This window comes from Oncorhynchus keta, chromosome 10, assembly GCF_023373465.1.
Source record: "Oncorhynchus keta strain PuntledgeMale-10-30-2019 chromosome 10, Oket_V2, whole genome shotgun sequence".
Taxonomy (NCBI): domain Eukaryota; kingdom Metazoa; phylum Chordata; class Actinopteri; order Salmoniformes; family Salmonidae; genus Oncorhynchus; species Oncorhynchus keta.
Window position 1 is genome coordinate 60,602,003 of NC_068430.1, and position 27,885 is coordinate 60,629,887.

The 27,885-nt window shown below is 41.6% G+C and overlaps 1 protein-coding gene and 1 long non-coding RNA gene across 2 annotated transcripts; one reads left to right on the top strand and one right to left on the bottom strand.

Annotated features, from left to right (window-relative positions):
• Positions 1-1,593: 1,593 nt before the first annotated feature.
• On the top strand, positions 1,594-17,566 carry pex6 (peroxisomal biogenesis factor 6). The gene is made up of 17 exons (XM_035778884.2): positions 1,594-2,860; positions 3,161-3,330; positions 3,625-3,708; positions 3,939-4,041; positions 7,319-7,455; positions 8,041-8,152; positions 8,420-8,622; positions 10,369-10,555; positions 10,833-10,909; positions 11,123-11,255; positions 11,765-11,970; positions 12,380-12,441; positions 13,516-13,624; positions 14,103-14,219; positions 14,428-14,505; positions 14,694-14,833; positions 15,783-17,566. The coding sequence occupies exons 1-17, from the start codon at positions 1,646-1,648 to the stop codon at positions 15,917-15,919; spliced, it is 3,270 nt and encodes a 1,089-aa protein (XP_035634777.1). The 5' UTR covers positions 1,594-1,645; the 3' UTR covers positions 15,920-17,566.
• Positions 15,326-26,701, bottom strand: LOC118389115 (uncharacterized). The gene is made up of 3 exons (XR_004826674.2): positions 26,516-26,701; positions 20,318-20,465; positions 15,326-18,191 (listed from the first exon to the last, which is right to left on the bottom strand). It is a non-coding gene; the product is annotated as an uncharacterized LOC118389115 (long non-coding RNA).
• Positions 26,702-27,885: the final 1,184 nt, after the last annotated feature.

Sequence of the window (27,885 nt, forward strand, 5' to 3'; positions counted from 1 at the left end):
AAGATGTGTTGTGCTCTCTGAAACTAGAATTTTTAAAATTAAATTCACGTTGGAACCCCAAACTGCTTAATGAGGCTTGGGCTCCATTCCGTTCTTACTTTAAACAGTCCATCCTCTGATGGCATTCCTATTAAAACCTAAATAAGTCTGTATTTGACCCCCTTGTGACTTAAAGGTTGGATGAGCATTTCTTTGTGTTTTTTTCTGAGGGGGGCATTAAGGTTGATGTGCTTATTGATTGTGATCTTCGGATGCCTTGATCATCTTGCCCGGTCAGAGACTAAAATGTGAGCTTGTTTTCCCGGTTTTAAATGTTTTTATTTTAAAATGATTATTATTCATTTATTTTAATTTTAAAGCATTGTAAGCTTTTTATTTTTGGTCCAGTGGATGGTCGGTCTGTGGCCATGACTGTCTGTGAGTGGTTGCAGTTCTCCACCCCTATCCCTTGACTGTTTACAGAAACAATGGTGAGGTGTTTGCTCTGTCCCTGGACTATAGATTGCCCTTTAACCTTTGTAGCCTTCTGCCTGGTGTGTTTAACTTGTCAAAGTATGGTATCTTTAAAGCTATTTTTATTTATTTATTATTTGTATTTTTTCTAGTTGAGTATATTATTTATATTGCTTTGTGTTGTCTTGTGTGTGTATGTGTGTAAAACTTAATAAACAGTTTTCAAAAAATAAAAAGAGAGGCCTGCTCGCTGAAGTGCTTTAGGGAGCGTTTGACAGTGATGAGGGGTGGTCGTTTGACCGCAGACCCATTACGGACGCAGGCAATCAGGCAGTGATTGCTGAGATCCTGGTTGAAGACAGCAGAAGTGCATTTGGAGGGCAGGTTGGTTAGGATGATATCTATGAGGGTGCCTGTGTTTACGGATTTGGGGTTGTACCTGGTAGGTTCACTGATCATTTGTGTGAGATTGAGAGAATCTAGCTTAGATTGTAGGACGGCCGGGGTGTTAAGCATGTCCCAGTTTAGGACACTGAACAGTACAAGCTCTGATGATAGATGGGGGCAATCAATTCACATATGGTGTCCAGAGCACAGCTAGAGGCAGAATGTGGTACAGTGCCTTGCGAAAGTATTCGGCCCCCTTGAACTTTGTGACCTTTTGCCACATTTCAGGCTTCAAACATAAAGATATAAAACTGTATTTTTTTGTGAAGAATCAACAACAAGTGGGACACAATCATGAAGTGGAACGACATTTATTGGATATTTCAAACTTTTTTAACAAATCAAAAACTGAAAAATTGGGCGTGCAAAATGATTCAGCCCCCTTAAATTAATAATTTGTAGCGCCACCTTTTGCAGCGATTACAGCTGTAAATCGCTTGGGGTATAGGTTGTTGATTCATAGTCTTTGAGGTGACCAAGAAGACATGAGTGTATCCTTACAGGGTGAGAAGACACAAGTAGCCACCGGTCACCGACTGCTGTGAGCGTGCATTTTTCTTATTTCATTATTCAGAGATAGTTCATTTTTGTTATTTACGGATACTTTATTTTGTAGGTCTATAGATTGCAAAATTATTATTTTTGTATACAAGCATCAAAAGAACATCTCGGAAGGAGTTGTTTCACCCGAACTGCTTTCACTTCCGGACAAAATATTGCCCAATACGCATGCGCTTTCCCCAACATGGCAGCTCAGGTAGAACTGTCATGTTTAGATACATTTCCAACGCACTTAAATCCTTTACACGTGCTTGTTATCAAGTCACAATTTAGATATGCGTTTCCAAGTTGCAATGAGCCTACTTCGACCCTTTTATTCACCTCACGGAAGCTTCAGACACTCGGGAAAACGGCCGTTTTGCTCTGCGCGCACTCAACAGAGGAGACGTCAGGTTGGGGATCGGATGGAAACGACACAACCTTAAAACTGTACACAAGTAAGATCTTTCTCAAACACTATGGTCTCCAGGATGATATAAGGGGAGTTGTACGCTCACTGTCACCGTTTTCCCTTAGAAAAGTTGTTATAGGGGCACGAACAAGACAGAGTTTCAAGTGGGCAAACTCGGATAAGTTTTCCAATGGACTTCTCGTACTGGCTTCGTGCCAAGGTCAACCACTATTGGCACGACAAGGGGACTCGCTATCACTTCCCTATCACCCTTTACTTGGAGATGATATATCTCAAGTGCAACACTCTCTGTTCGACTTAGTTGTGTTGGAGTGTACACCTATAACGCAGGGGATGATAACAATCAACACAACAGTGGTGGTCACCGACTGCAGAGACATTGCGCAACATGGTGCACTGGAGACCTCGAATGCTTTGGCTACTAGAAATTTGACCTCGCTATTTGTCTCTGATTTTGCACACTACGCGAATAGTCTTGGCGGGGGAAGCTCTTTACTTGACAACAGGCAAGTATTGGACTCGAGTTTATCCGCTTTTTTGCAAGCACTGGAGTGTAGGCTGGATGTCAGAATCGTGGATATTCGTCGCTTGTACGGTCAAGGGAGAATTGTACTAGTGGAGAAGGGCGATGCTAAAATCGATTTAGACAGTACTGTTTTCGTAAGCAAACAGTTGCTGCTCAAACTCGGGTTATTCAACCGTGAGTGGGTTGTGGTGTCTAGGTTTAACTGCTCATCAGAAATGACAAAGACGTCCTACAGATGCGAGTCCCTGCCAAGTCCCGGGCAAGCCGATGATAACGCACCTGGCAAAGAGCCATCTAAGGGCACCGAAATGGTCCACCTCGGCTCGGTTGTTGTGGCAGATTTCAGCAAGTGTGCAGAGTTGGACCTTCAAGACAACGTTGGCTTCATATCGCCGACTCATTGGTTCAACTTGTCGAATGGAGAGCCAGTGCCAGTCAGTAGCAGAGCTGTGAAAATAAAGGTGAGTAAATATTTGTACATATTTGTTCTTACATTTTAGTTGAACGTTAAGTGTTGTGCGACGTCCTCCATGTCCATTTGCATGCAGGTTGTCATTGCAACTTTCTTCTTAGTTTATATTCATATCAATTTGAATAGGTTAAAGGGAAAGTTTAATATGAAAGGGATGTGCATGCCCATATATGCCAATTCTCAAATCCTGGAACATCCAAGCAACTGACAATTTGGGGCACAGATTTGTCTTCATATAATAACGATCATAATGCTGAATTCTTTGCTGCATTTCTTTGAATTATCTCAGAGATGGAACCGGGTCGTTTCTCAGTCAGGTCTTCATCTTTCTGAGAGCCTCTCTCGATCAGCATCACCGCTGTTAGCCAAAGAACTCCACATTGATGCTGTCATCTCCCCAGAATACAGTTCTCATGGTCCCTTTGACAGTATCCTCTGTGAGCACTTTACCATACCAAGGTTAGTGAAATAGTCTGCCCTTCTATCTGTACTGATTCTAAAAATTGTTTTGTATTAATTAGTAACCAAACGGAAGTGAATGGACTGAAATTGGGGAGGGACTACCTGAATTTGGCCTATTAGAAACTCACATTTTCCGTTTGAGGCAGAAGATTTTTCTATTGTGTGCACTAATGAATGCGTCTCTGGCCTTGGTTTGTGCTTCATTCTGTTGCTGGTTTGTTGCGTCTTCCCTGTAGGATTTGTTTTGCACGCACCGTGCTGTATCTTTTACCTTTGTTCCTTCTCTCCCAGACTTGTGCAGCTGGGCGGTGTTTTGGGCATCCCATCTGAAGGGCATCCTGAAGTCTTGGAGAGCAACTCTGAGGGAATCACAAGGTCCACACGTCAAGCAGACTAATGCTTACACTTATTTATCAATTTACCCTCGGGAACAACCGAGGGAGGTTGACCACAATGATTTAACAAATGTTTCTCCTATACTACAGTGTGTGTCAGATAAAATGGCGTGCCACCATATCTTACTGCTTTAAAAGTCAAATCAACATGAGCACATGATTGGGTAATCAATGACACTTTTCTTACTTCGAACTCTGAACTTTCGTTAGGTGGCCGGTTGTGTATTTCAAAGTGAAAAAGGTTTGTGGCTCTGCAGAGGAGGAAGACCAAGGTCCTTACCTTGCAGACACTGTCCACACATCTCTCTACATGGTACGTTTCAACTTTTTACATAAAATGTCACATCAATAGCCAGATTCAGACAGTTTTAAGACTGCATGCATAAAGTGAACATTCAATACTACTTATGTCTTGCTCTTTTGAGCGGTGAAGTATGTATTTCAATAGGCCTACGCTTGGAACTAGGCTAGTGCAAGGCCCCTAAAATGTTGAGATGCCCCTACCCGAGGTTTAACAAAACACGACCATGTTTTCACATATCTTTAAGTTAAGTTCTCCCATATATGAAATGGGATGTGCATGTAAAAATGTACAAATACATTATTGTGAAAATACATTACTGCAGAAGTGTTTAAATTTGATAGATATTGTGACACCCCCTTAACTCAAAAGTGCAGAATAATGCCCGGCTGGAGGGGCGTGGGTCACGTAAGCTCATGCAACCCAATATTGCAAGCTCTGATATTGCTAAAATCGTACATACAAGTAGTCAGCTGTCTGCCCTACATACACAAACAAACAGCATTAGGATGTCATAATGCATCTTTGAAATATAGAGCTGTAAACGCACAGATGCAATAGTCGGAAATATCAACTATGAATAGTTATAAATGTAAACTTCACTTTTTGGTAGCTATTCAATAGACAACTTTCCAAGTTAAATTTGTTCTCATTCAGTGCTGTATGGTCCTGCCTGACAAAAATCCATACAGTTACATGTTGTTTTGATGTTCTGGCTTTTGTAATTTTATATATTTCTTTATTTATTTCGGCCCTTGAGCAAGGCAGTTAACCCCCAACAACAACTGCTCCCCGGGCGCCGATGACATGGATATTGATTAAGGCATCCCCTCGCACCTCTCTGATTCAGACTGGTTGGGTTAAATACCGAAGACACATTTCGGTTGAATGCATTCAGTTGTGCAATTGACTAGGTATACCCCTTTCTCCTTCACTACATATGCACACTGTAGTGTAACTGCAAGCACGCGACAACTGTAATACAACAGTCAGCTACTCTAGTAGTGTATGTATAGCCTTTTCCCCATCTAAACTAAGTGTGCAAGGTTGATTCATAGTCTTTGAGGTGACAAAGACATGAGTGTATCCTTACAGAGTGAGAAGACAAAGTAGCCAGTGGTGGTTGTAGTTCTGTGGCCTGACCTGTAGCCAGTGGTGGTTGTAGTTCTGGGTTCTGATCAGCTTGCACAGCTAACTGGTCATTCTTGTCAAGTTGCAGCGACAAGAGCAGTCTCCTTCCTGTATGACTGGTGGGGTATTGGGGCTGTGGGGTGATCAGTTTCCATTTCTACAGTTCGGTATTGTCAGTCAGCAGATGGAGCTTGCATACCAAAGAAACCCATTGACTAAGTGGAATGTTGTCCCAGCCTGAATGATGCTTGGGATACTGGTTGGTTGTAAGGAGAGTTTGTGAAACGGCTGTCACAAACATACTATTTTTTATATATTGAATGTGGTAAAAAGTCCTGCAGGTCATGCCCTACATATTTCTTTATATTCCTTTGGAAGTCAGTTAGGATGATAATTTTTCCGATATTAACTGTGGGAGGTTGGCATTGATAACAGACTGGGGTATGCCCAGCAGGAGATGTGGAATGTGAAAGAACCTGTGAGAGTGACCTCAGGTTACGTAGAGGTTAGCTAGTGTAACTAGGTCATAGACTTTGATTAAGAAGCATTGGTTTTGAGGGACAGCACAGTTCCACACACATACATTTGAAGATGATCCCTGGGATTTGATGGACAGTAAAAGGGTTGCAGAGGAGCATGAAAGCTAATTCTTCATATGTGAGTCCAGTTCAGATTGGTAGCAAAATGGGTACATATGAGGGCAATGCACACCAGCATTTTCCAGATGGTATTATGGCTGTGAATGGCCTGGTGTGCGGCAGTACAGTTCCATGGTGTCTCTAGTAGTGCCTGAGGGAAGGACTGATGCTGGAGTGGGCTTATCAAGGACTCCTTCTGGGAGTTTCAAGATGGTATTGACATTGGAGAGGTTCAATTGCTATGACATGTGAAGGCCCACGAAGTTGATGGCATTTCTTGTCAATGAGTGTCAGGTTGTGTTGGTTCATTATAGTGAACACCAGCCTTATGCGCTTGTCATGTGCGGTTGCATTCTCTTCATACACCATAGCTGTCACTAAGTCAATATATACAGCAACTCCAGGGAAGACTGCCAGGATGGTGGGCATGTTTGTCTGGAAGAAGCAATGTGACCGCTCAACCTGAACAGGATAAAAGCCACCGGAACATTGTGCATCACAAATGCAGTAAGCCAGCGGGAGGTCATGTTTGATTCAGGCAGACAAATTGGACTAGCAATGAATCAAAGCTCACTTCTAAATTTTATAAGGAGGTGACTTAAGAGCCCAATCCTGGAGTGGCATGTTATACCACAGTGGGGGGGAAGTTGTAGAGCTAGGGACTGAGTGTCAGAACCCAGGGCTGGATTCTCTTTTCGTTGGAGCCTCCCGGTTGTCTCATTGATCGTTAAAGAGGCTTGTGACTTGGAATACTTGGGGCTGCCATGCCATGCAGTCTGCTGCCATTTCATATATCCAGACAAGGATGTTTGAGTGTATATGTTGGGCATATTGGATTTATAACATAGGTGAAGTACACACAAATAGTCTTGAGTACAGTGCAGCATAGTACACAAATCACAAAAATGTATCTCTTAAAACGTGAACTTATACAGGTGATTAAACCACCATTTAATGGAAATGTGGCATCCATATTGGATTTTGGACACCATGTTGGATTTGGAGTTATCTAGCCCCCCCCCAATGGAATTGTGACAGTAGGGGCTAAACAAATCAAATCCACAGAGGAACCTTTGACTGGAAAAAAAAGACAGTTTTCAGTGTCTGCGATACAACCATCCATTTCAATAATGGGAGATATGGAAAAGCATGGTCTGTTTGTCATACCTTGGGCAAGGGTATCTCAAAAGCTGAAGCCCTTTTTGAGGATTGTCTACAAGCTTAAAAGAAGAGATGTCACAAACATCAAAGTAAACATGACTAGACCCCTTACAAGTTTGGAGACTACATCGCATTTGCGAGCAGAGACATTTGCGTTGGCTCATTTAATGATAAATGAGGTCATTTCACCCCACTGTTTGCCAAGATGATTAGCTCGTCAGCTAAAATTGTTTAGTTATTTAGCAACCTCTCCTACACTCTTTTGCTGCTTTAAACACCTGTTTCAAAATGATGAGGTTTCTCCAGTTTACTTTTTGCAACTGACACACACCTTCCATGCATATTACTTGTCCTTTTAGGGCGGCTCCACCAATAGTCTGGCTCCCTGTTCCCTTGTTGGCGAGGAGCCTTCCCTCTGGACTAGCCTGTCTCCCCCTGGGCTCTCCAGCACCGTGGACCAATTCTCCACTATCATCCAGCCCCACATGAATGAAAGGTCAGTGTTAACTAAGCAGGATGACATCATTTTACACAACTGGGCTGTATTCATTAGTGCCGAAGTTGCTGGGAAATGGCTGACAACACAGCTCTTAGCTCCCTCTGTAGATGCCTACTGGAGAACTTATTTGTATTGCTTTTAATCTTTTTAATGAATTTATCTTATTAACACAGTTCTAGCTAGCTATTTGTGTAGGTAGCTATCAAGTAAACACAATGGGCTGTATTCAAAGGTTTTGCTATTTAAAATGCTTTGCAACAGAAACGATAGTTTCTTATCGGACATCTTATTGGAAGTTCAGGTAGTCCTTCCCCGTTTTCTATTTGGTGTCTAGTAAATACGGTCCTGGGCATCTTCCCGAAAACAGACACGGACATAAATGCAATTCAAATCATCCCGGTTACCATTATTGGCTTGTATATGTCAGCTGATACCGCAGACCCAGGGCAACACGGTAAACAATATGTAAAGTGTAACAACAAGATTTAGTCATAGACAATGTAACAGGATGTAGAATAACTGTTATCCCCACACCTTTGTATCACTATGCTGACTTTTTTTTGTATCAACTTATTTTTGAAGCTCTGCTGCTCTGATGAGCGGCTGCACCATCCTCCTCCTGGGACCGAGTGGTAGTGGAAAATTCACCTCTGTCAGAGCTGCATGCCGTAGACTACATCTGCACTTAGTGAAGGTACCCTTCAGAATCACACAACTGGCTTATTACAAGATTGAATTAAAATACTAATGTACATGTATTAGTTTTTATGAGGTTACTCGCTCTATAGCCATTAGAATTGAGGTAGTAATATAATTCATTTCATGTGAAAAACTCAGTCCATAAGCAGATCAAATCTAAGGCTATCCTCACACTTAGTTAAGAGACTTAACTTTAGTCTTAAGTTGCTTATGTCAAATGTTTGGAAATGTTCAAAAGTTTCCTCTCTCTGCCCCTGTGCAGGTGGACTGCGTGACCCTCTGCGCCGACACGGCCGCCTCCTGTGAGGCGAAGATGAAGTCTGTCTTCCAGCGAGCTGAGGCCCACCGGCCGTGCATCCTGCTGCTCAGGAACCTGCAGTTGCTGGGCCAGCCCAGGGATGGCGCCGAGGAGGATGCCAGGGTCATAGCCGCCCTGTGCCAGTTCATTGCCCACGCCCCTGCCAGGTAGCCCATCCATCTTAACATCTTAACCAAGGCTAGAATTCAGTCGATCCCGGTCATAGCTATGTTTATGCAGTGCCTTTGTTACTACTACTGTAAGCTTCTGCCTGTGCGCGCGCGTGCACACACACAAAGATGGCGCTGACGGAGATGGCAGCATCGCAACTAGCTCTTAGAAAACTTTGCTGTATTTTTATTTTATTATTATATCAGGAAATGTTTTTTGTCATTACATACAGCCGGGAAGAACTATTGAATATTAGTGGCGGTAACTCCCCAGAACTACCAGCATTACGACCAGGAATACAACTTCCCTGGAGCAGATCCTTTGTTCACTCTCCCCAGAGCAATTTAACTTATTCCAGAGGCCGACCCAAAACATCGGCGGCTGAGGAGAGGCACTCGAGGCGGCCTGCTGGTTCGACTTAGGAGGCGCGCACACCACCCACCACTTCTGAGTATATTACTCGCTAATGTTCAGTCTTTGGATAACAAAGTTGATGCGCTTAGAGCAAGGATTTCTTTCGTGGCCTATGACATATTTGTTTCACGGAAACATGGCTCTCTTGGGATACTCTGTCGGAGTCGGTAAAGCCAGCAGGATTCTCAGTACATCGCGCAGACAGGAATAAATATCTCTCCAGGAAGCAGAAGGGCGGAGAGGTGTGTTTCATGATTAACGATTCATGGTGTAATTCTAGGAACGTACAGGAACTCAAGTAATTTTGTTCACCCGACCTAGAATACCTCACAATTAAATGCCGACCATATTATCTCCTAAGAGAATTCTCCTCCGTCATTGCCATGGCCGTTTACATCCCACCTCAAGCCGAAACCTCGACGGCCCTCAAAGAACTTCACTGGAATTCATGCAAACTGGAAACCACATATCCTGAGGCTGCAGTCATTGTAGCTGGGGATTTTAACAAAGCAAATCTGATGACTAGGCTGCGGAAGTTCTATCAACATATTGACTGTCCTACTTGCGCTATTAAGGCTCTCGACCATTGCTATTCAAACTTCCGGAATGCTTACAAGGCCCTCCCTCGCCCTCCTTTCGGCAAATCTGAGCAAGACTCCATCTTGCTCCTCTCATCCTGTAGGCAGGAACTCAAACAGGAAGTGCCCGTGCTTCGTACTATTCAATGCTGGTCTGACCAATCGGAATCCACACTTCAGGAGGGTTTTGATCACGTGGACTGGGATATATTCCAGGTAGCTTGCGAAAATATCCTAGACGCATACACAAATATGGTGACTAAGTTCAATAGGAAGTGTATAGGCGATGTAGTACCCACTGTGACTATTAAGACCAACCCTAACCAGAAACCGTGGATAGAATGGTAGCATTTGCTCGAGACTGAAAGCACGAACCACCGCCTTTAACCAGGGCAAGGTGACTGGTAATATGGCAGGATATAAACAGTGTAGTTATTCAATCCGCATAAGCATTTCGCTACACCCGCAATAACATTAGCTAATCATGTGTATGTGACCCATAACTTTATTCGACACACTACTTATTCTGATGACTGGAAGCATCTACATGGTGATAATAGTATTTGTTTTTTGTTGTCAGATAAATGGGACCTACTGCGTAAATAACGAAATGTGAATTCATTTGAATTGAGCCACCCGGACCTTATTGCAACAACAAGAAACAAAACGTTACTTTTAGTATCATTGAATGAAGGCAAAGAAGGAACGGCTACGTCTATAACCTCCGTCATTCTCCCCCCCCCCCCTTAGCGTGGTTGTGGTGGCAGCGGTAAGTAAACCCCGGGAGCTGTCGTCTGACGTGATGGCAGCCTTTATCCACCAGGTGTCGATAGAGAGCCCCAGTGAGGAGCAGCGCCGGGCCATGCTGGCCAGCCTCAGCGAGGGCATGCCCCTGGGAAGGGACGTCAACCTGGCCAGGCTGGCCAAGCACACTGCGGTGAGATCCATAGCATGGTTTTATCCATTATATTCATACTTCATAGACACCAGCCCAATTTGGATTCTCCCCAATATTTCTGTTTACTTGTTCACATCCCCCTTCAAGGATTTAAAAGGCACCAGATTGGTTTAAAGACCAATTGAGAATCTATGGAAGTGAGTTTGGTTTTGTGGAAGACACATTTGGAAGGACCATGACTTTTGATGATCCTTCTAACACCTCCCCCTCTATCCTCTTTTTATATTTCTCTCTATACCTCCCTCTCGACTCACAGGGCTTTCTATTGGGGGACCTCAGTGCACTGCTGACTCAGGCTGGTAAATCTGCCCACGCAAGAATACTCCAATCCTGGTGAGCCATCCATTCGCAATTGCTCTCCTCTTCCCCACTGAATATCCGCTGAACTCTAGCAACTATGCACAATGTGTTGTACTTGTTATGTTGTATATTGTGTCCTATTCCTTGTGATTCTCTGTTGGCTGCATATTACTACTTAAAAAAAGCAATTATTTCAAAAGGACATCATACCACTACAGAATGACTGAGGCAGGCATTTGTGTTCAGTTTCCCAGAGGGGGCCAGTGTGCAGGAGGAAGAGGACCTATGTGCCTGTGGGGTAACCGTCCTGGCCCAGGACTTCACCAATGCCTTGGAGACCCTCCAAGACGCCCACTCTCAGGCCATCGGAGCCCCGAAGGTACAACCCGAAAATGGGGCGCATGGCTATTTCTCAAATTATCTAAATAATCGTCCCCTTCCTTGCCTCCTCTCCTACATTGCATTGGCCTGAAAGAACTGACCAGGTGAAAGCCAGTCTAATGATGACCTTCCACCATATTGTTTTCCAGTCAGTGCAGATAAAGGAGAGATAAGGAGACAATATTTTTGTTTTAGATTTTTTGTTTGTTTAGCAGTTCAGATGAAACCCTTGTCTCTGTTACGATTCTCTACCCTTCCCGTCACTCATTCATTCCCTCTCATGCATTTAAAAATCATTCGATTTGTTACAAGCATGGCTCGAGGGAGTTTCCCACATATTCTTCATACCAGTCCATTCCTTTTAAATCCATGAGTGGAAGTGTACGAGTGCACACTTCACGAAATGGGTAGAGATTTAGACTGTAGCTCATGTTTCACTGGCTCAGAGGAGACTACTGACACTGATCAACTGCGTATGGTGGAGAAGTGTAACGTGTGTGTTGTCAGATCCCCAGTGTGCGCTGGCAGGACGTTGGCGGCCTGCAGCAGGTGAAGCGGGAGATCCTGGACACGGTGCAGCTGCCCCTGGAGAGGCCCGAGCTGCTGTCCCTGGGCCTGCGCCGCGCCGGCCTGCTCCTCTACGGGCCTCCCGGCACGGGCAAGACCCTGCTGGCCAAGGCTGTGGCTACAGAGTGCTCCATGACCTTCCTCAGGTAGGAGACAACCAGAGGAGACTGGATGACTGGGTCAAGTTCAGTAGGGCACACTGTAGTGAAACAGTTGCAATGGGAAAAAAGCGTTTCTTATTGGACAGGTTCAGATAGCACCTCCCTGTTTTCACGCCACATTTTCTCCCAGCTGTACATTGGTGTCAGGGGGGAAAAGGATGAGAAAGCTGGAGAAATGTCACGGAATTTTGCAGATACATTTCTTATAAGTGACGGAGAAGTGTCTGTTCTACATAATAGATTTCTATCCGATTGTTCTGTAATGTTGCACCCCCCTGAGCCCGGACACCGGGTAATGAGCATGGTGAATAAGCGAATCATTCATATTTGTTCCACACTTTCAGCTGAATGATTGTGCTTGAATCCTGATGGCTTTGTCTTCCTCTTCGTTTAGTGTCAAAGGCCCGGAACTCATCAACATGTACGTGGGTCAAAGCGAGGAGAACGTGAGAGAGGGTGAGTGTAGTAGTGGAGTTAGATGGCTGTTTGTTCAACTCCCCTGGGCCTGCGCATGGCTTTGCCAGTAAGGTTTCGTCAAAGTGACCTTTCTGCGTTGCACGCGCTCATCAACTCTAAATCGGGCCCTAGTTGAATACATGCAATCAACTGTAAGTGCAGTTTACACCTCTCTGTAAAACCCCGATGAAGATCTATTGACCGACACATCCCTGTGAGATCGAACAAATTGTTTGCAGAGGATCCAAGCTCACTACTACTTTTGTACTGCCTTATGCTTGTTTTTCTTCATGCTCCTGTTGCATTGTCTGAAAACAGCCTAGTGCAGACAAGAGGTCAAGTCTAAATATACGCATTTATACTACCGTTCAAAAGTTTGGGGTCACTTAGAAATGTCCTTATTTTTGAAAGAAAAACACTTTTTTTTTTGTCCATTAAAATAACATTAACATTTATTGGAAATACAGTGTAGACATTGTTAATGTTGTAAATGACTATTGTAGCTGGAAACTGTTTAGAAAAGGCCCATTTATCAGCAACCATCACTCCTGTGTTCCAATGGCACGATGTGTTAGCTAATCCAAGTTTATCATTTTAAAAGGCTAATTTATCATTAGAAAACCCTTTTGCAATTATGTTAGCACAGCTGAAAACTGTTGTCCTGATTTAAAGAAGCAATAAAACTGTCCTTTAGACTAGTTGAGTATCTGGAGCTTCAGCATTTGTGGGTTCGATTACAGGCTCAGAATGTCCAGAAACAAATACCTTCCTTCTGAAGCTCGTCAGTCTATTCTTGTTCTATATTCCATTCAAGATATATTCCATTCAAATTGTAGCCGTTTCCAGCTACAATAGTCATTTACAACATTAACAATGTCCACTGTATTTCTGATCATTTTGATGTTATTTTAATGGACAACAAATGTGCTTTTTGTTTTTCAAAAACAAGGACATTTCTAAGTGACCCCAAACTTTTAAACGGTAGTGTACATTTTGTGAGAGCCAATGCCCTATAATGTGACTGTCCTGTACATATGATTTCCAATAAAATGGTTCTTCCTCTCTCTCGTTCAGTTTTCTCCAAAGCTCGAGCGGCGGCCCCTTGTATCATCTTCTTTGACGAGCTGGACTCTCTAGCGCCCAACAGAGGGCGCAGTGGAGACTCTGGTGGAGTCATGGACCGGTGGGTGGGATTGATTTTTGGACAATACACCACTGAAAATTATCATTATGATTTTTTTATTTTTATAATTTCGACAAAGCGGTTAGATCACGTCATAAAATATTATGCAACAAACGCAGGTTATTATGGAGCTCCAGAGTCGCCCTACATTTTCCGTAGGTGAAACTGGACCTTTTTACATTCCATTTTTTATCAATGAGGCCAATGAAAGTGTGTGGATATTGAATAATCTTTCTACTGAAACACTGTCATTTTGTGGAGCGTTAAAATATCATGAAGGTGTTTTGCGTGTTCAGAAGATCAGTGACTGTCTTTTCTTGTAAAACCCTGCTTCCCTCTATTTATATAGGATCAGTTTACCCTCCCCAAATTCTGACCTTAATCGTTGGGGGGAAACAATCGAAAACTGATCATAGCTCAGTGCCTAAGGACAACTTCATCCTCTTCCTTGTTTTAACCTGATCTCTGTTAACTGTAGGGTGGTCTCCCAGCTCCTGGCTGAGCTTGACGGACTTCACTCCTCTGGGGACGTGTTTGTGATTGGAGCCACCAACCGGCCAGACCTGCTCGATCAATCATTGCTCAGACCTGGCAGGTGAGATTCAAATGACGGTTTGTCTAGTCAATCAGTGTGGGTCTCCTCACAAAGCAAATGTTTATGTAGTATACGCCTACAGGCATGTACCTTCTGAAAATGTCATCTTTTTAGATGTTGGACGGGTCTGTACCTTATTGTTCTAAAAGCCTTTTTTTTGTCTTTTCCATGGTTTTTGACCTTATGGTTTCCTCTGCTGTCTTTTCAGATTTGACAAATTGGTGTATGTTGGGATTAATGAAGACAAAGAGTCTCAGCTGCAAGTTCTGAAGGCCATAGTCAGAAAGTATGTGTGTCCTGCCTGATTATCATTTGTCAAACATGAACAGCAAAAAGCTGGTAAAAAGTACTGGTGTTTTTTTGTTCAATAGTTTCCTCGCAGAATCAAGGTTAAAGTGCAGAAGTGTGTTTCAAACATGGTATTTGTGCTGTATGTGAATTGCTATGCGTGTCTGTGTGTTTCTGTCCTCTCAGGTTCAAGGTGGACCCCAGCGTCAGTCTCCAGGATATAGTGGAACGCTGCCCTCCTCAGCTCACAGGGGCGGACATATATGCTCTCTGCTCCGACGCCATGATGTCTGCCATTAAGAGGAAGATTGCACGTGTCACCGACGGTACGTTTGGCCCTCACATTTTCCTTATAAAGTTCGGTTAAAAATCCTCCTTCAGGTGTAAAAACTATTTTTTTTAGCTTAAATACAGGAATTTGAAAGCCTGAAACAGAAGCATGGAAAACTGTGATGTATGATTGCCTCGACTGTTCACACGAGTGGGCTAAACAAACGGTCAAATCATTTGAAAATACAACAGTTCCACTTTTAATATTTCAATGTAATTAGAATGGTGAATCTTCAATGGTATCTTTTATCTTGTCCATTTATTAAAAAACATAGTTTTGGCGTTTTTAAAAACAAATCCATGTGGACAATCTATCCAAATAATGTGCCTATAAAATCCATAGTCTCATTGCTATAAACCCATTTTGTTTCTTGTGTTTGTCCTATCCCTACAACCTCCTCGTATCATGTACTGTAGAAACAAATCATGTACTGTAGAAACAATGCATCTTATTTTGGCAACACATGGACAGACACATTACTAGATCATTCCGAGTCATGTTCAGAAGTTTTTACTACAGTGCAAAATTTGTGGCAATTGTTTCTCTATGAATTTTTCATTCCACAAAAACTTAAAACATTATAAATGATGTACTGGAAAATATATAAAATACCATTCTTTCATATCATCCTTTCTAAATACCAATGTCATATCTACTGTTAATAGTATTTTAAGAGGTGACTGTCTCAGTTCCTATGGCAACCTCAAGCGTTAGTAACAAGTGCAATAGGGACTTATTTATCTTTCACACTCTCCTTTCTCTCCACAACCCCCTTCTACTCTGCTATATTCTCTACCCCCTTTCTCTCCACAACCCCCTTCTACTCTGCTATGTTCTCTACCCCCCTTCTCTCCACAACCCCCTTCTACTCTTCTATATTCTCTACCCCCTTTTTATCATTTCCACTGCCCCTCCTTTTCTCTCTCGCCCTCTTTCACTCTCAGGTCTGGACACCGAGGATACTCCTCTCATACTCTCTGCCGAAGACTTTAACCAAGCATTGGATTGCCTCAAACCGTCCGTCTCTGAACAAGAGCTGCTCAAATATAAACTCATTCAGCAGAAACTCACTGCAAAATAACCAAGCCACCCAAGCCTAGTGCCGCCCAGTGATGGAGCTAAGCTATTCTCTTCTGCATGCACTACGTTACCCCAAATCCTCTATCACAAGCCTGTATTCCTCAAGTGTTGGCTCTGCAAAAAAACTGTGGTTGTGAAATTCTCTTCCTTTTCTCTGCACTAATGAGTGAATGAGCAGTGTCATTTAGGCCAAGGGACCAAACTAGTACACAACCTAATTAATGCAAAATATTGTATGTGGACCACATTTGTACAGTTTGCAATTTGCAAAATCAATCTGAACAGTCAACGTAAGGTTTGTGCTGTATATTTGTAACCACTAGTTTCTGAATTGATCTTAACTGAACTTGGCAGTGTTAATGGCAGCAACAAATGCATATGAACGTTGTTCAAATGAAAACTAGTATATCCATGTCCCAACTTTACTCCTAGGTGGGCCATCACTTTCCTATATTCTCAGTGACACTAATGCTGCTGTTCTGTTTAGTTTCTCTATTCTCACTGGAGTTATTAGCCATATGTTGTTCAATTTAATTGCAAAGTTGACTCACCTTTTTGAGTCTTGCATTTCAACAGGATGTTCCAAATCCGAGTGGTTTATCATTCCAATGCTTCCCCAACCTGAACTATTTTGAATGCTGGTTTCTTTTACAAGCCATCCTTTCAGAGACTTGTTTGAGCAACAAAAGACCCAGCCAAGCCATCAACAGTTCAAATAAAAACCATGAATATAATGAGTTGATGGAAAACCAGCATACTCAAGTTCTCCGAGACCAAGGTTTGGGTAACACTGGTTGATGCCGAGTTTCCCCTTCAACCCTGTAGATCATTTGCATAAAATAATTTCAGTAATACAAAATTCACTATAATGAAACATTTTAAAAATGAATCACTTAAGTACAGTTTAGAACAAATACACATTGAAACAAAGCTACCGCATTAATCCATGAGAGTATATCCGGTCACACTTTGTATTAAGTTGGCAGTTTATTGTTTTAAGAAATAATTTGTTACAGCATGAGTATATACGAGTAACAAAGCTCATGTTATTCTGAGTGACGCATTGGAGGAATTTAAATGTGTATGGTTCAAACCAGAGTTGAGCTTGAACTAGAGTTTAGTAATTATCTACCTTAATTTTGACTATTCCAATTTTGAAGATTGTATAACGGAAGTGAATGTATTTACATGTGAAATGGGACAACTTAGTATAAAGTGTAACCATGAAAAATGAGTAATTTATCATATTCAAAGATTGCTATCAATGTGAAACCAATACTTATATTTTTGTATGATGAGACATTGTGCTTCCCATCTCATGGTAGCAAAAATGACAATGGGATTACAAAAGTAAGACAAAAGAATCTATAAATTGTTAATTGTGTTAACTATAACTTTCAAATGGTGCAAACTTTTTTTTGCTAGCGAGGTTAAGTGTTTGTAATTTATGATCTGATTTTTTTTTTTAAGTGTATTACTTGGGTTGGTAAAATAAACTTTACCAAAATATGTAAAAATAGGCTTTATGATTTGAATGTAAAAGTGTTGCCTAGAATTGTTACCTATTTGTAAAGAAATACAAGCATTTCGCTACACCTGCAATCACATCTGCAAAGTATGTGACCAATACAATTTGATGAGATTTGAATGTTTAACTCAAATGTTTAACCCCTTCTCGCTCTGTTTTTCCCCTTTCAAGTCACTTAGATGGTTTATGTAAAATAAGGAAAAATGATGGGTCAGATTGTTAATGGCGACTCTTTCATTGGCCCAGAGTTGCATTAATCGTGTGTACCTACTGTGGTTTAGATATTTGCACCTGCTAGCCACGGAGAGGTACTATTTTCTTATTCACCCACTCAAACACAATTTAGCTTATGTGAAACAACAAATCATTCTCTGACTGGAAAAGATCTATCCTAAGAACACAGCAATAGTTCTGTTAAACTAAACGTATGCCACTGGATGTAAATAATGTACAAGTCACACTCATTGTACTATAATGAACCATAACACATTTGGATTGGAAGAGATATACAAATGGGTGTGTAGGAGAAGATCTCGGATTTAATCAGGGGGTCTAGATCTCTGTTGCAGATCCCTTGTTTTCACAAAAGACGGTAAACCTCTCTGTTTGCTTTGGCTTTTAGTTCGTTGCTTCGACAAAGATTCAAAACGTAGTTCTTCCATGTCTTCGTCTTTCATATCCAACTCCGGTGGGGAGATCCTCTTTGCCAAGACCTCAAGTGAAATGCGGCATTCGATTGCAGGTTCTATAAGACAAAGAACATGTGTTTTTCAATTTGATCATCATTTGTATTTTGACAAATTAACTGATTAATTGCTATAACAGGCCTATATAGTTCAATATTAATTTAGATATGGCAACTATAATATATCAAGATAATGGGGGGAAAAACAAAACAAAGGACACACTGGTTACTTAGGCAATTGTAAAGTATACAAGTGATCCAGGTTGAAATATGCTAACTGCTTCCACTGGGAAATGATGATTACAGAGGCAAGATGCCCACTAGGAAATGGGCCAGATCATTAGCATGCCACTAGCATCGGAGTTTATGCTGCTTGGTGGGAATTTAGTTCTTAAGATGTTGATTGATCCTGTATGTTAGATCTTATTGCCAACCAGAAGTCGGACCATGTAGGTTGAGGGGGTGCTGACCTTTTTGACGCCTTCAAATTGATTTACTTAACTACTGCACCCCATCCTCACTATGCAAGTGCATGTAGTGTTATCCTATCCTAGAGACTATGGCTGTATTCAGAATGACATAGTATGTTTAGCTGCAGTGTACGAAGTATGTATGTTTAAATATGGTTGACAGACCAGGATGTCATACAACATTTGCCCCAAAATTGAATAACAGCAAGGAATGTCTGATTTTATGTAAGAATTGCAGCTCTCAAAATTAGATATCTGTGCGACCTCAGTGGTAGAAAATATGAGTGCAGCAGCAGAGGGCACACATCAAGAGTACAAGATGAATATGGGGATCTATGGAGTTTCTCCAATAGAAGTAAGCTTACAAAATTAAGTAAAAATGTTTATGGCAACCAGGGCTCAAATGTAGATATGACACTGTAACAATGTTTAGATTTAGCCATGAATCGGTCTATTCCCATTGTATGTTGTAAAACTTGCCACTGGTGGGACACATCAAACGAATGGAAAACTGAATGCAGTACAATGGAGGAAAACCAATTGTTTTCATGTTATGGCTAAATCAAAGTGGCTATTTATTGTATGAGATCACTGTACACTATCACGGGAGTGTTTATTTCTATCCCAGAAGGCATTACTATAGAAAGGAGTTGTGGCTAACACCAAAGATATGCCCCTATTTGTCTCAGATATGATTGACATATTTAGCAGCCAACACTTATCCTTAATGAGCGATGCGATAGTATTCTGATGTTTGAAATCAAACTGTCATGAGAATGGGAAGCTAGCTGTAGCCCAAGCTAGCCTACTAGCAAGGTACTAACTCGAGATAACTCTACAGTAAAATGACAATATTCTTGTCAAGAGTTTGGGACCTCTAGGTGTTGGATTAACATTAGCATTTGCAATCCCGCCCAGAATACCTGCCCACATTCACTACCGGATGTAGTATGTTTAGTACAATGTTGCATGCTCATGTATTTAGCAAGTAGTTCCCCATTCTGCACATAGCCTATGGTCATGTGGAGGGCCGTTTGGCATATTAGTTAATTACAGTAAACTGTGGTCTGTCGTTGGGGTAAGATTGGAACCTCTGCTGTAGTCATTCTACTGGATTTTGAGGACAGGAAAGTGTGCTGTGCACAATTGCTCTTGAGTTTTCCTCTTTTCTTGACTGGCTTTTGAAACCCGACAGGTAGGTATCACAGAACTCTAATTATTAAGCTGAATATTAACCATCAACTTTAGTGTACAGTTAATATTTTATCCAGTTACACTTTACATCAACAGGTATAACACATTATGCAAAACTTCTCAGAAGCATGTTTTGGCCTCCTTATGTCTTATATAATCTAGTAATGATCCTGACTACGTTTTGTCACTTGAAGATTTGATTAGACATATTGCAAGCCTTATAATACGACATCTCAAAGGCTCCCTACATGCTGATAAGTTATAAAGAATTTTCACTATTTCAATAAAGTGTTACTGTTTATCCCTTTACAGTAGGCATTATTCATTTCTGATTAGAATGTAATGTTTCTATTAAGTGTTGGAAGACCACACACAACACACACTCATTTCCTTAGACCAATAACTGTTCCTCAATCTCAACTGTTGGGGTTGGGTATCTCTTGTGACGGGTATAGCTATTTAAGAATCATCCGTTTTGAGGGGAGGGAGTTTATTCTTACATGCAACACTAGCCATATTTACCGCTTACGTGGCCTTTGCTACTTTTGTGCGCTTCATCCTTTTCCTCCGCATGAGGGTCACCTGAGGCCTTTTCAACCCCGCGATGAGCAACAGCAGTCTGGGCCGGGACTTGGTGAGCCAGCTTCTCAGTAGCGTCCCCTTGGGAAACCTGGGGGAATGGTAACAGCTTAATCCAATAGTTTATACAGCACCATTTATATAAGCACGGTGTACATTTATATGACCGCTAACTTGACTGTTACTGACTGACTATCTGCACAAGAGGTTGTCCATTGTTTTAGTTATTATATATGAAGGCGAGGAAAATAATCTCATACAGTCATGCATGTAATTTCTCTTGGAAGCTTGTGTCTGTTACTGGTTCCACGTTTAACATGAGGTCAATACATGGAACGAGATGGTCAATACTTTTAGGCATGAGGCTTGGAGGTGAAATACTTGTTTTCTTTCTTTTAGGCAGTATTGACCTAGATAATTGCACAGATGAAATATGCAATCATTCATAAGTACAGACGTCAATAATAACTTGGCCCCAATTTGGCAATCAAATACGATATTTACTTCATCGTTCATCCTGAGTAAAGGCCCTGCTGCCAGTTAATGGATTTGAAATGACCATTATTGGATCTCCTTTCACATAATCATATTGCTGTCCTGAAAACGTACTAATGTTGAGGATAATTAACACCACTTTGTCAATTACCTCGAGCCCTTCAGGTGAGACTATACAGCGAGCAGCTAACTTGCAATTTTGATCTGATCTCAAGCTAAATATAATGTTAGTGTGATTTAACTAATTATATACAGTGCCGTGCGAAAGTATTCGGCCCCCTTGAACTTTGCGACCTTTTGCCACATTTCAGGCTTCAAACATAAAGATATAAAACTGTATTTTTTTGTGAAGAATCAACAACAAGTGGGACCCAATCATGAAGTGGAACGACATTTATTGGATATTTCAAACTTTTTTAACAAATCAAAAACAGAAAAATTGGGCGTGCAAAATTATTCCCTTTACTTTCAGTGCAGCAAACTCTCTCCAGAAGTCCAGTGAGGATCTCTGAATGATCCAATGTTGACCTAAATGACTAATGATGATAAATACAATCCACCTGTGTGTAATCAAGTCTCCGTATAAATGCACCTGCACTGTGATAGTCTCAGAGGTCCGTTAAAAGCGCAGAGAGCATCATGAAGAACAAGGAACACACCAGGCAGGTCCGAGATACTGTTGTGAAGAAGTTTAAAGCCGGATTTGGATACAAAAAGATTTACCAAGCTTTAAACATCCCAAGGAGCACTGTGCAAGTGATAATATTGAAATGGAAGGAGTATCAGACCACTGCAAATCTACCAAGACCTGGCCGTCCCTCTAAGCTTTCAGCTCATACAAGGAGAAGACTGATCAGAGATGCAGCCAAGAGGCCCATGATCACTCTGGATGAACTGCAGAGATCTACAGCTGAGGTGGGAGACTCTGTCCATAGGACAACAATCAGTCGTATATTGCACAAATCTGGCCTTTATGGAAGAGTGGCAAGAAGAAAGCCATTTCTTAAAGATATCCATAAAAAGTGTTGTTTAAAGTTTGCCACAAGCCACCTGGGAGACACACCAAACATGTGGAAGAAGGTGCTCTGGCAACAATGCAAAACGTTATGTTTGGCGTAAAAGCAACACAGCCCATCACCCTGAACACACCATCCCCACTGTCACATGGTGGTGGCAGCATCATGGTTTGGGCCTGCTTTTCTTCAGCAGGGACAGGGAAGATGGTTAAAATTGATGGGAAGATGGATGGAGCCAAATACAGGACCATTCTGGAAGAACCTGATGGAGTCTGCAAAAGACCTGAGACTGGGACGGAGATTTGTCTTCCAACAAGACAATGATCCAAAACATAAAGCAAAATCTACAATGGAATGGTTCAAAAATAAACATATCCAGGTGTTAGAATGGCCAAGTCAAAGTCCAGACCTGAATCCAATCGAGAATCTGTGGAAAGAACTGAAAACTGCTGTTCACAAATGCTCTCCATCCAACCTCACTGAGCTCGAGCTGTTTTGTAAGGAGGAATGGGAAAAATTTTCAGTCTCTCGATGTGCAAAACTGAGAGACATACCCCAAGCGACTTACAGCTGTAATCGCAGCAAAAGGTGGCGCTACAAAGTATTAACTTAAGGGGGCTGAATAATTTTGCACGCCCAATTTTTCAGTTTTTGATTTGTTAAAAAAGTTTGAAATATCCAATAAATGTTGTTCCACTTCATGATTGTGTCCCACTTGTTGTTGATTCTTCACAAAAAAATACAGTTTTATATCTTTATGTTTGAAGCCTGAAATGTGGCGAAAGGTCGCAAAGTTCAAGGGGGCCGAATACTTTCGCAAGGCACTGTGTGTGTGTGTGTGTGTGTGTGTGTATATATATATATATATAACACATACACTCAGGTTGTAGTATTTAAAACTCGTTTTCAACCACTCCACAAATTTCTTGTTTACAAATTTAAGTTTTGTTAAGTCAGTTAGGACATCTAGTTTGTGCATGACACAAGTAATTTTTCCAACTATTGTTTACAGACAGATTATTTCACTATCACAATTCCAGTGAGTCAGAAGTTTGAAAACACTAAGTTGACTGTGCCTTTAAACAGTTTGGAAAATTCCAGCAAATTATGTCATGGCCTTAGAAGCTTCTGATAGGCTAATTGACATTTGAGTCAATTGGAGGTGTACTTCTGGATGTATTTCAAGGCCTATCTTCAAACACAGTGCCTTTTTGCTTGACATCATGGGAAAATCAAAAAATTAGCCAAGAACCCCCAATAAAATTGTAGACCTCCACAAGTCTGGTTTATCCTTGGGAGCAATTTTCAAATGCCTGAAGGTACCACGTTCATCTGTACAAACAATAGTACGCAAGTATAAACACCATGGGACCACGTAGCCGTCTTACTGCTCAGGAAGGAGACTCGTGTCTCCTAGAGATGAACGTACTTTGGTACGAAAAGTGCAAATCAATCCCAGAACAACAGCAAAGGACCTTGTGAAGATGCAGGAGGAAGCAGGTACAAAAGTATCTATATCCACAGTAAAACGAGTCCTATATCGACATAACCTGAAAGGCCGCTCAGCAAGGAAGAAGCCACTGCTCCAAAACCGCCATAAAAAAGCCAGACCATGGGAACAAAGATCGTACTTTTTGGAGAAATGTCCTCTGGCGAGATGAAACAAAAATAGAACTGTTTGGCCATAAGGACCATTGTTATGTTTGGAGGAAAAAGGGGGAGGCTTGCAAACCAAAGAACACCATGCCAACCGTGAAGCACGGGGGTGGCAGCATCATGTTGTGGGGGTTCTTTGCTGCAGGAGGGACTGGTGCACATCACAAAATAGATGGCATCACAAGGAGGAATATTACGTGGATATATTGAAACAACATCTCAAGACATCAGTCAGGAAATTAAAGCTTGGTCGCAAATGGGTCTTCCAATTGGACAATGACCCCAAGCATACTTCCAAAGTTGTTGCAAAATGGCTTAAGGACAACAAAGTCAAGGCATTGGAGTGGCCATCACAGGGCCCTGACATCAATCCTGTAGAAGATTTGTGAGCAGAACTGAAAAAGCGTGTGCGAGCAAGGAGGCCTACAAACCTGACTCCGTTACAGCAGCTCTGTCAGGAGGAATGGGCCAAATTGTGGGAAGCTTATGGAAGGCAACCCAAAACGTTTGACCCAAGTTGAGCAATTTAAAGGAAATGCTACCAAATACAAATTGAGTGTATGTAAACTTCCGACCCACTGGGAATGTGATGAAAGAAATAAAAGATTAAATAAATAATTCTCTACCATTATTCTGAAATTTCACATTCTTAAAATAAAGTGGTGATCCTAACTGACCGAAGACGGGGAATTTTTACTAGGATGAAATGTCAGTAATTGTGGAACTGAGTTTAAATGTATTTGGCTAAGGTGAATGTAAACTTCTGACTTCAACTATGTATGTAATGTATGCAATGTGTGTTATGTATGTATTACCACAAGGTATTTGCTAGGCTGCAAAGTTTGGGTGTCCCTTGCCCAATTCTGTGTTGTATTTGTTTAGTTTCCCCCAATTAACTTGTTTTTGCATGTGAATATGCAAAGAACATGCTAAAAACAATGTGGCTGACAACCTGAACTTTTGATCTTTTATGTGACCAACACTCTTGGGTTTACCGTAAAGTTATGGACTGCCAATGCGCACACATCAATCTCATCTCCTCTGATACCTTTATCACCAGCCTTTTTTCTATATGAATTTTAGACTAATGCAATATTCTTGCCTTGCTTATCCTTAAAGCATGCACAGTTTAAACACCTGAATACTTGGAGGAAACTATTTGTTACTATGGTTGCTGACAAGGGCACACAGCCACACGCTACTGAGAGACCCGTACATACACGTTCTGCATGTATCTTAAAAAATGTATGGCTGCAATTTCCACCCTAACCTATATGGCGTCAAACTACTGAATAAACTTCATCCACTTTGTCGCACACTCTGTTGCATGAGGATATCTCGAACGACAACTAAGGCCGGGACAATGGATTACACTAACAGAAATAGCTTTGAATCACACCTAATCAAATGGCATCTAAATTGCACTCACTTGTGGCAGTCTTCCATAAAGTAAACCTGAAAAAGAAACCAGAACAGTACCTCAACCAGTAACAGTCCTCACCGAAGCACCATTGCTACCTTCTTACACCGAGCTCACATGCTTTGCTATTGCACAGCGGCAGACGTGCGAGCAGTCTGCACCACGGTTGTGCCTTTTAGTCCTTACATATGTCTGACCCCTCGCAGCCCCACCGAGTTCTGACTGCTGAGCACGATGGAAAATATAAAACCTTCAATTGTTCGACTTTTGCTGGTCGTGCGCGGCTAAACTGGCCAGAGAGAAATCTAGCAATGTTTAGATGTGGTATGACTTTTCTGAAGCCATTGTTGTTCCTCTGTGGGTTTGGTGTTAAATGTACCGAGGGCAACATTGTTTGTTCAGTGCATCCATCCCCGCTCCCTCTTCCCCCTCACCATTGCCACTTTTCATTAGCTTTATGGAAAGAGGTCAGGATAGATTTCCAATTTCTCAAGTGGTACAATGTTAGGAGTGGGGTGTCTCAATTCAAAATTAGTTGTTGATTAAGGTACAAAATTAAATGTTCTAAAGCTTTAGGAGCCTCTTCAGATATCATGTTTGATTGAAGCCTAGGTGTGAACCCTCTGAATTGTGCTTGACCTCTTGCTGACCTCTTCATGACATCTAGGTTAAAGTAAGTGTCTGGTCATGTTCAAGTAGTTGTTCAATAAATGTCACAGTCCTTGCTCATAGTGTCAGAAATCTGAAACATTTCACCAAGTGCTAAAAATATTTTCCTCTACCATTTCTTCACTTAGAACATTCCTTGTTGATAAGGAATATTTCCACACCCTTGTATTTCCACATTATACATCCAGGTTGTCCTTTCCTGCTCTGATAGTGCACCCTCTCAACTTGTGAGAGTGAGGAGATTGCTATTATGCAGTTTACAATTAAAGCTCCCAACCTGAGAGCTGAAATCTTGCCATTTTGTTACTGACCAGTCCCCTGAGTCAGTTAAGCCAGATAACAGACATTATCTCCTGTCTGTCCTGTAGCAACTAGCAAGAGGAGCTCACTCTTAGTGTGCAAATCTTAAAGCGTTTGCCTAATCACCAACCAGGCATACACTGTCTCTCTTAGCAAATGTTCTTCAATAGCATTACAAATGTTCCTCATTGGTAGCTAAAGATTCCAAACACTGATAAGAGTTAAAATATAGCTATAGCTGTAAAATATCAATTGAGAATAACTTTTCAAAGTAGAACATACCGTAGTAGTCTGTGTTTGGCATGAAAACTACCAAGATACCACAATTACTTTCTTACAAGTTATTAGCACTTGCCTTAAATACATCAGGAGTTGAGAGGTTCTTACTCCTGAGCAATAGTTAAGAGTTCAAGTATTATAAATGGAGGTGAGGAACTCCAATTGCTGCCATTAGTATATCCACACCCAAGCCACCCCTCTTTAAAGCCACACAGTAAACTTCAACTCTTCTTTCGGCACACAACTTACAGTACTCGCCTAAAGTTCCTACCTCTGGAGGAATAACAAACGGAAAGCAGTCCTTACCAATTGACCCCACACATTTGTTAGGTTATGCCCCCCGCGTCCCTGCAAAGGCACATATATGATCCTGATCGTTTTTTTTTTCTTTCACACTAGAAGGTTCAACCAGGATGCAAAAACAAATCGGCGAAATAATAGGAGGCCATGAAGTCCACAGGGGAGTCAGGGAGGGGGGTTTAAAAAGGAGGGTCCACTCAGCAATTCTCACTGCAAACCGCAACGGATGATCCTGGCCAGCCAGCCAATCAGGGGGTCGACTTGACCCGTTGCCATGACATCCGGCACTTGACCAATATAAAAAACACAACCATTGGACAATTTAGAAAGAGGTCAGCCAAACTGTCATGTCCCCACAAGAAGTGGGCACATAGATGATCCAACTAACTTAAGTTCACATACATCCCAGTCTTTGCTTTTCTGGTGGAAGAATATCTGCCTATTAATTTCCATGACCTTTTATTATGCTGTGATTTGCACTGTCACTACATTATTTTACCCCGTTGGAAATATTTGACTAAAATGTGCTCTACTGGCTCAAAAGCGACACAACTTAAACAGACCCAGCATATTTAGAACCCACCATGCTCAGAAATGTATCCTTTTCCAATCATACACTCACTATCAGCTATGAAACCTGTGGTTAGTACACCTTGTGCATTTTGTAATAGAAGCAGCTTTAATTGTAGTGGCTACATAGTGCTCTCTAGATGGAGCTGTGGCTTCAGCCATTACTTCATGAGATGCAGGAAATGTGTCCTCACCCCAGGCAGGAGTGGGAGGAGCAGGACTGTAATGGTATGCTTAGTTTCCAGTCTGCACAGCTCAGGATAGCCCCCCTGTTTGGACACTGCAAAGATTGCTGAAGAAGAAAAAGGGGGAGGAGGAGGGTAGAAGGCCTGGCACTGCATTGCAGATCATCAAATGAGAGGGAGGGAGAGCTGGGATTTCCAGAAGGATGCTGTGTGATTCCCTGTTGTAAATCTGCAGAATATCAAATATGCCAGGCTAATGGCTCCTATTACTCACTGCAGTTTAGTGTGTTAGGGTATGAATTTCAATTGGTCTTAATATTACAATTAATGTAATTTTATAATGATTTGTAGTAATATGTTATTGAATCATTTCCCCTCAATTATCCAGAGTAATTACCCTGATTTCTAATGGAACCTTGACTGCTTGGTTGCTTGAGAACCATACATTCTCATCATTATACTCTTCACACCTGGTTAAGTATAGTGTGAAGCCTTTATACAGTTCATTCGGGAAAGTATTCAGACCCCTTAACTTTCCACATTTTATGTTACAGCCTTATTCTAAAATGTCTAAATAAAAAAACATATAAGTATTCAGATCCTTTGCTATGAGATTCAAAA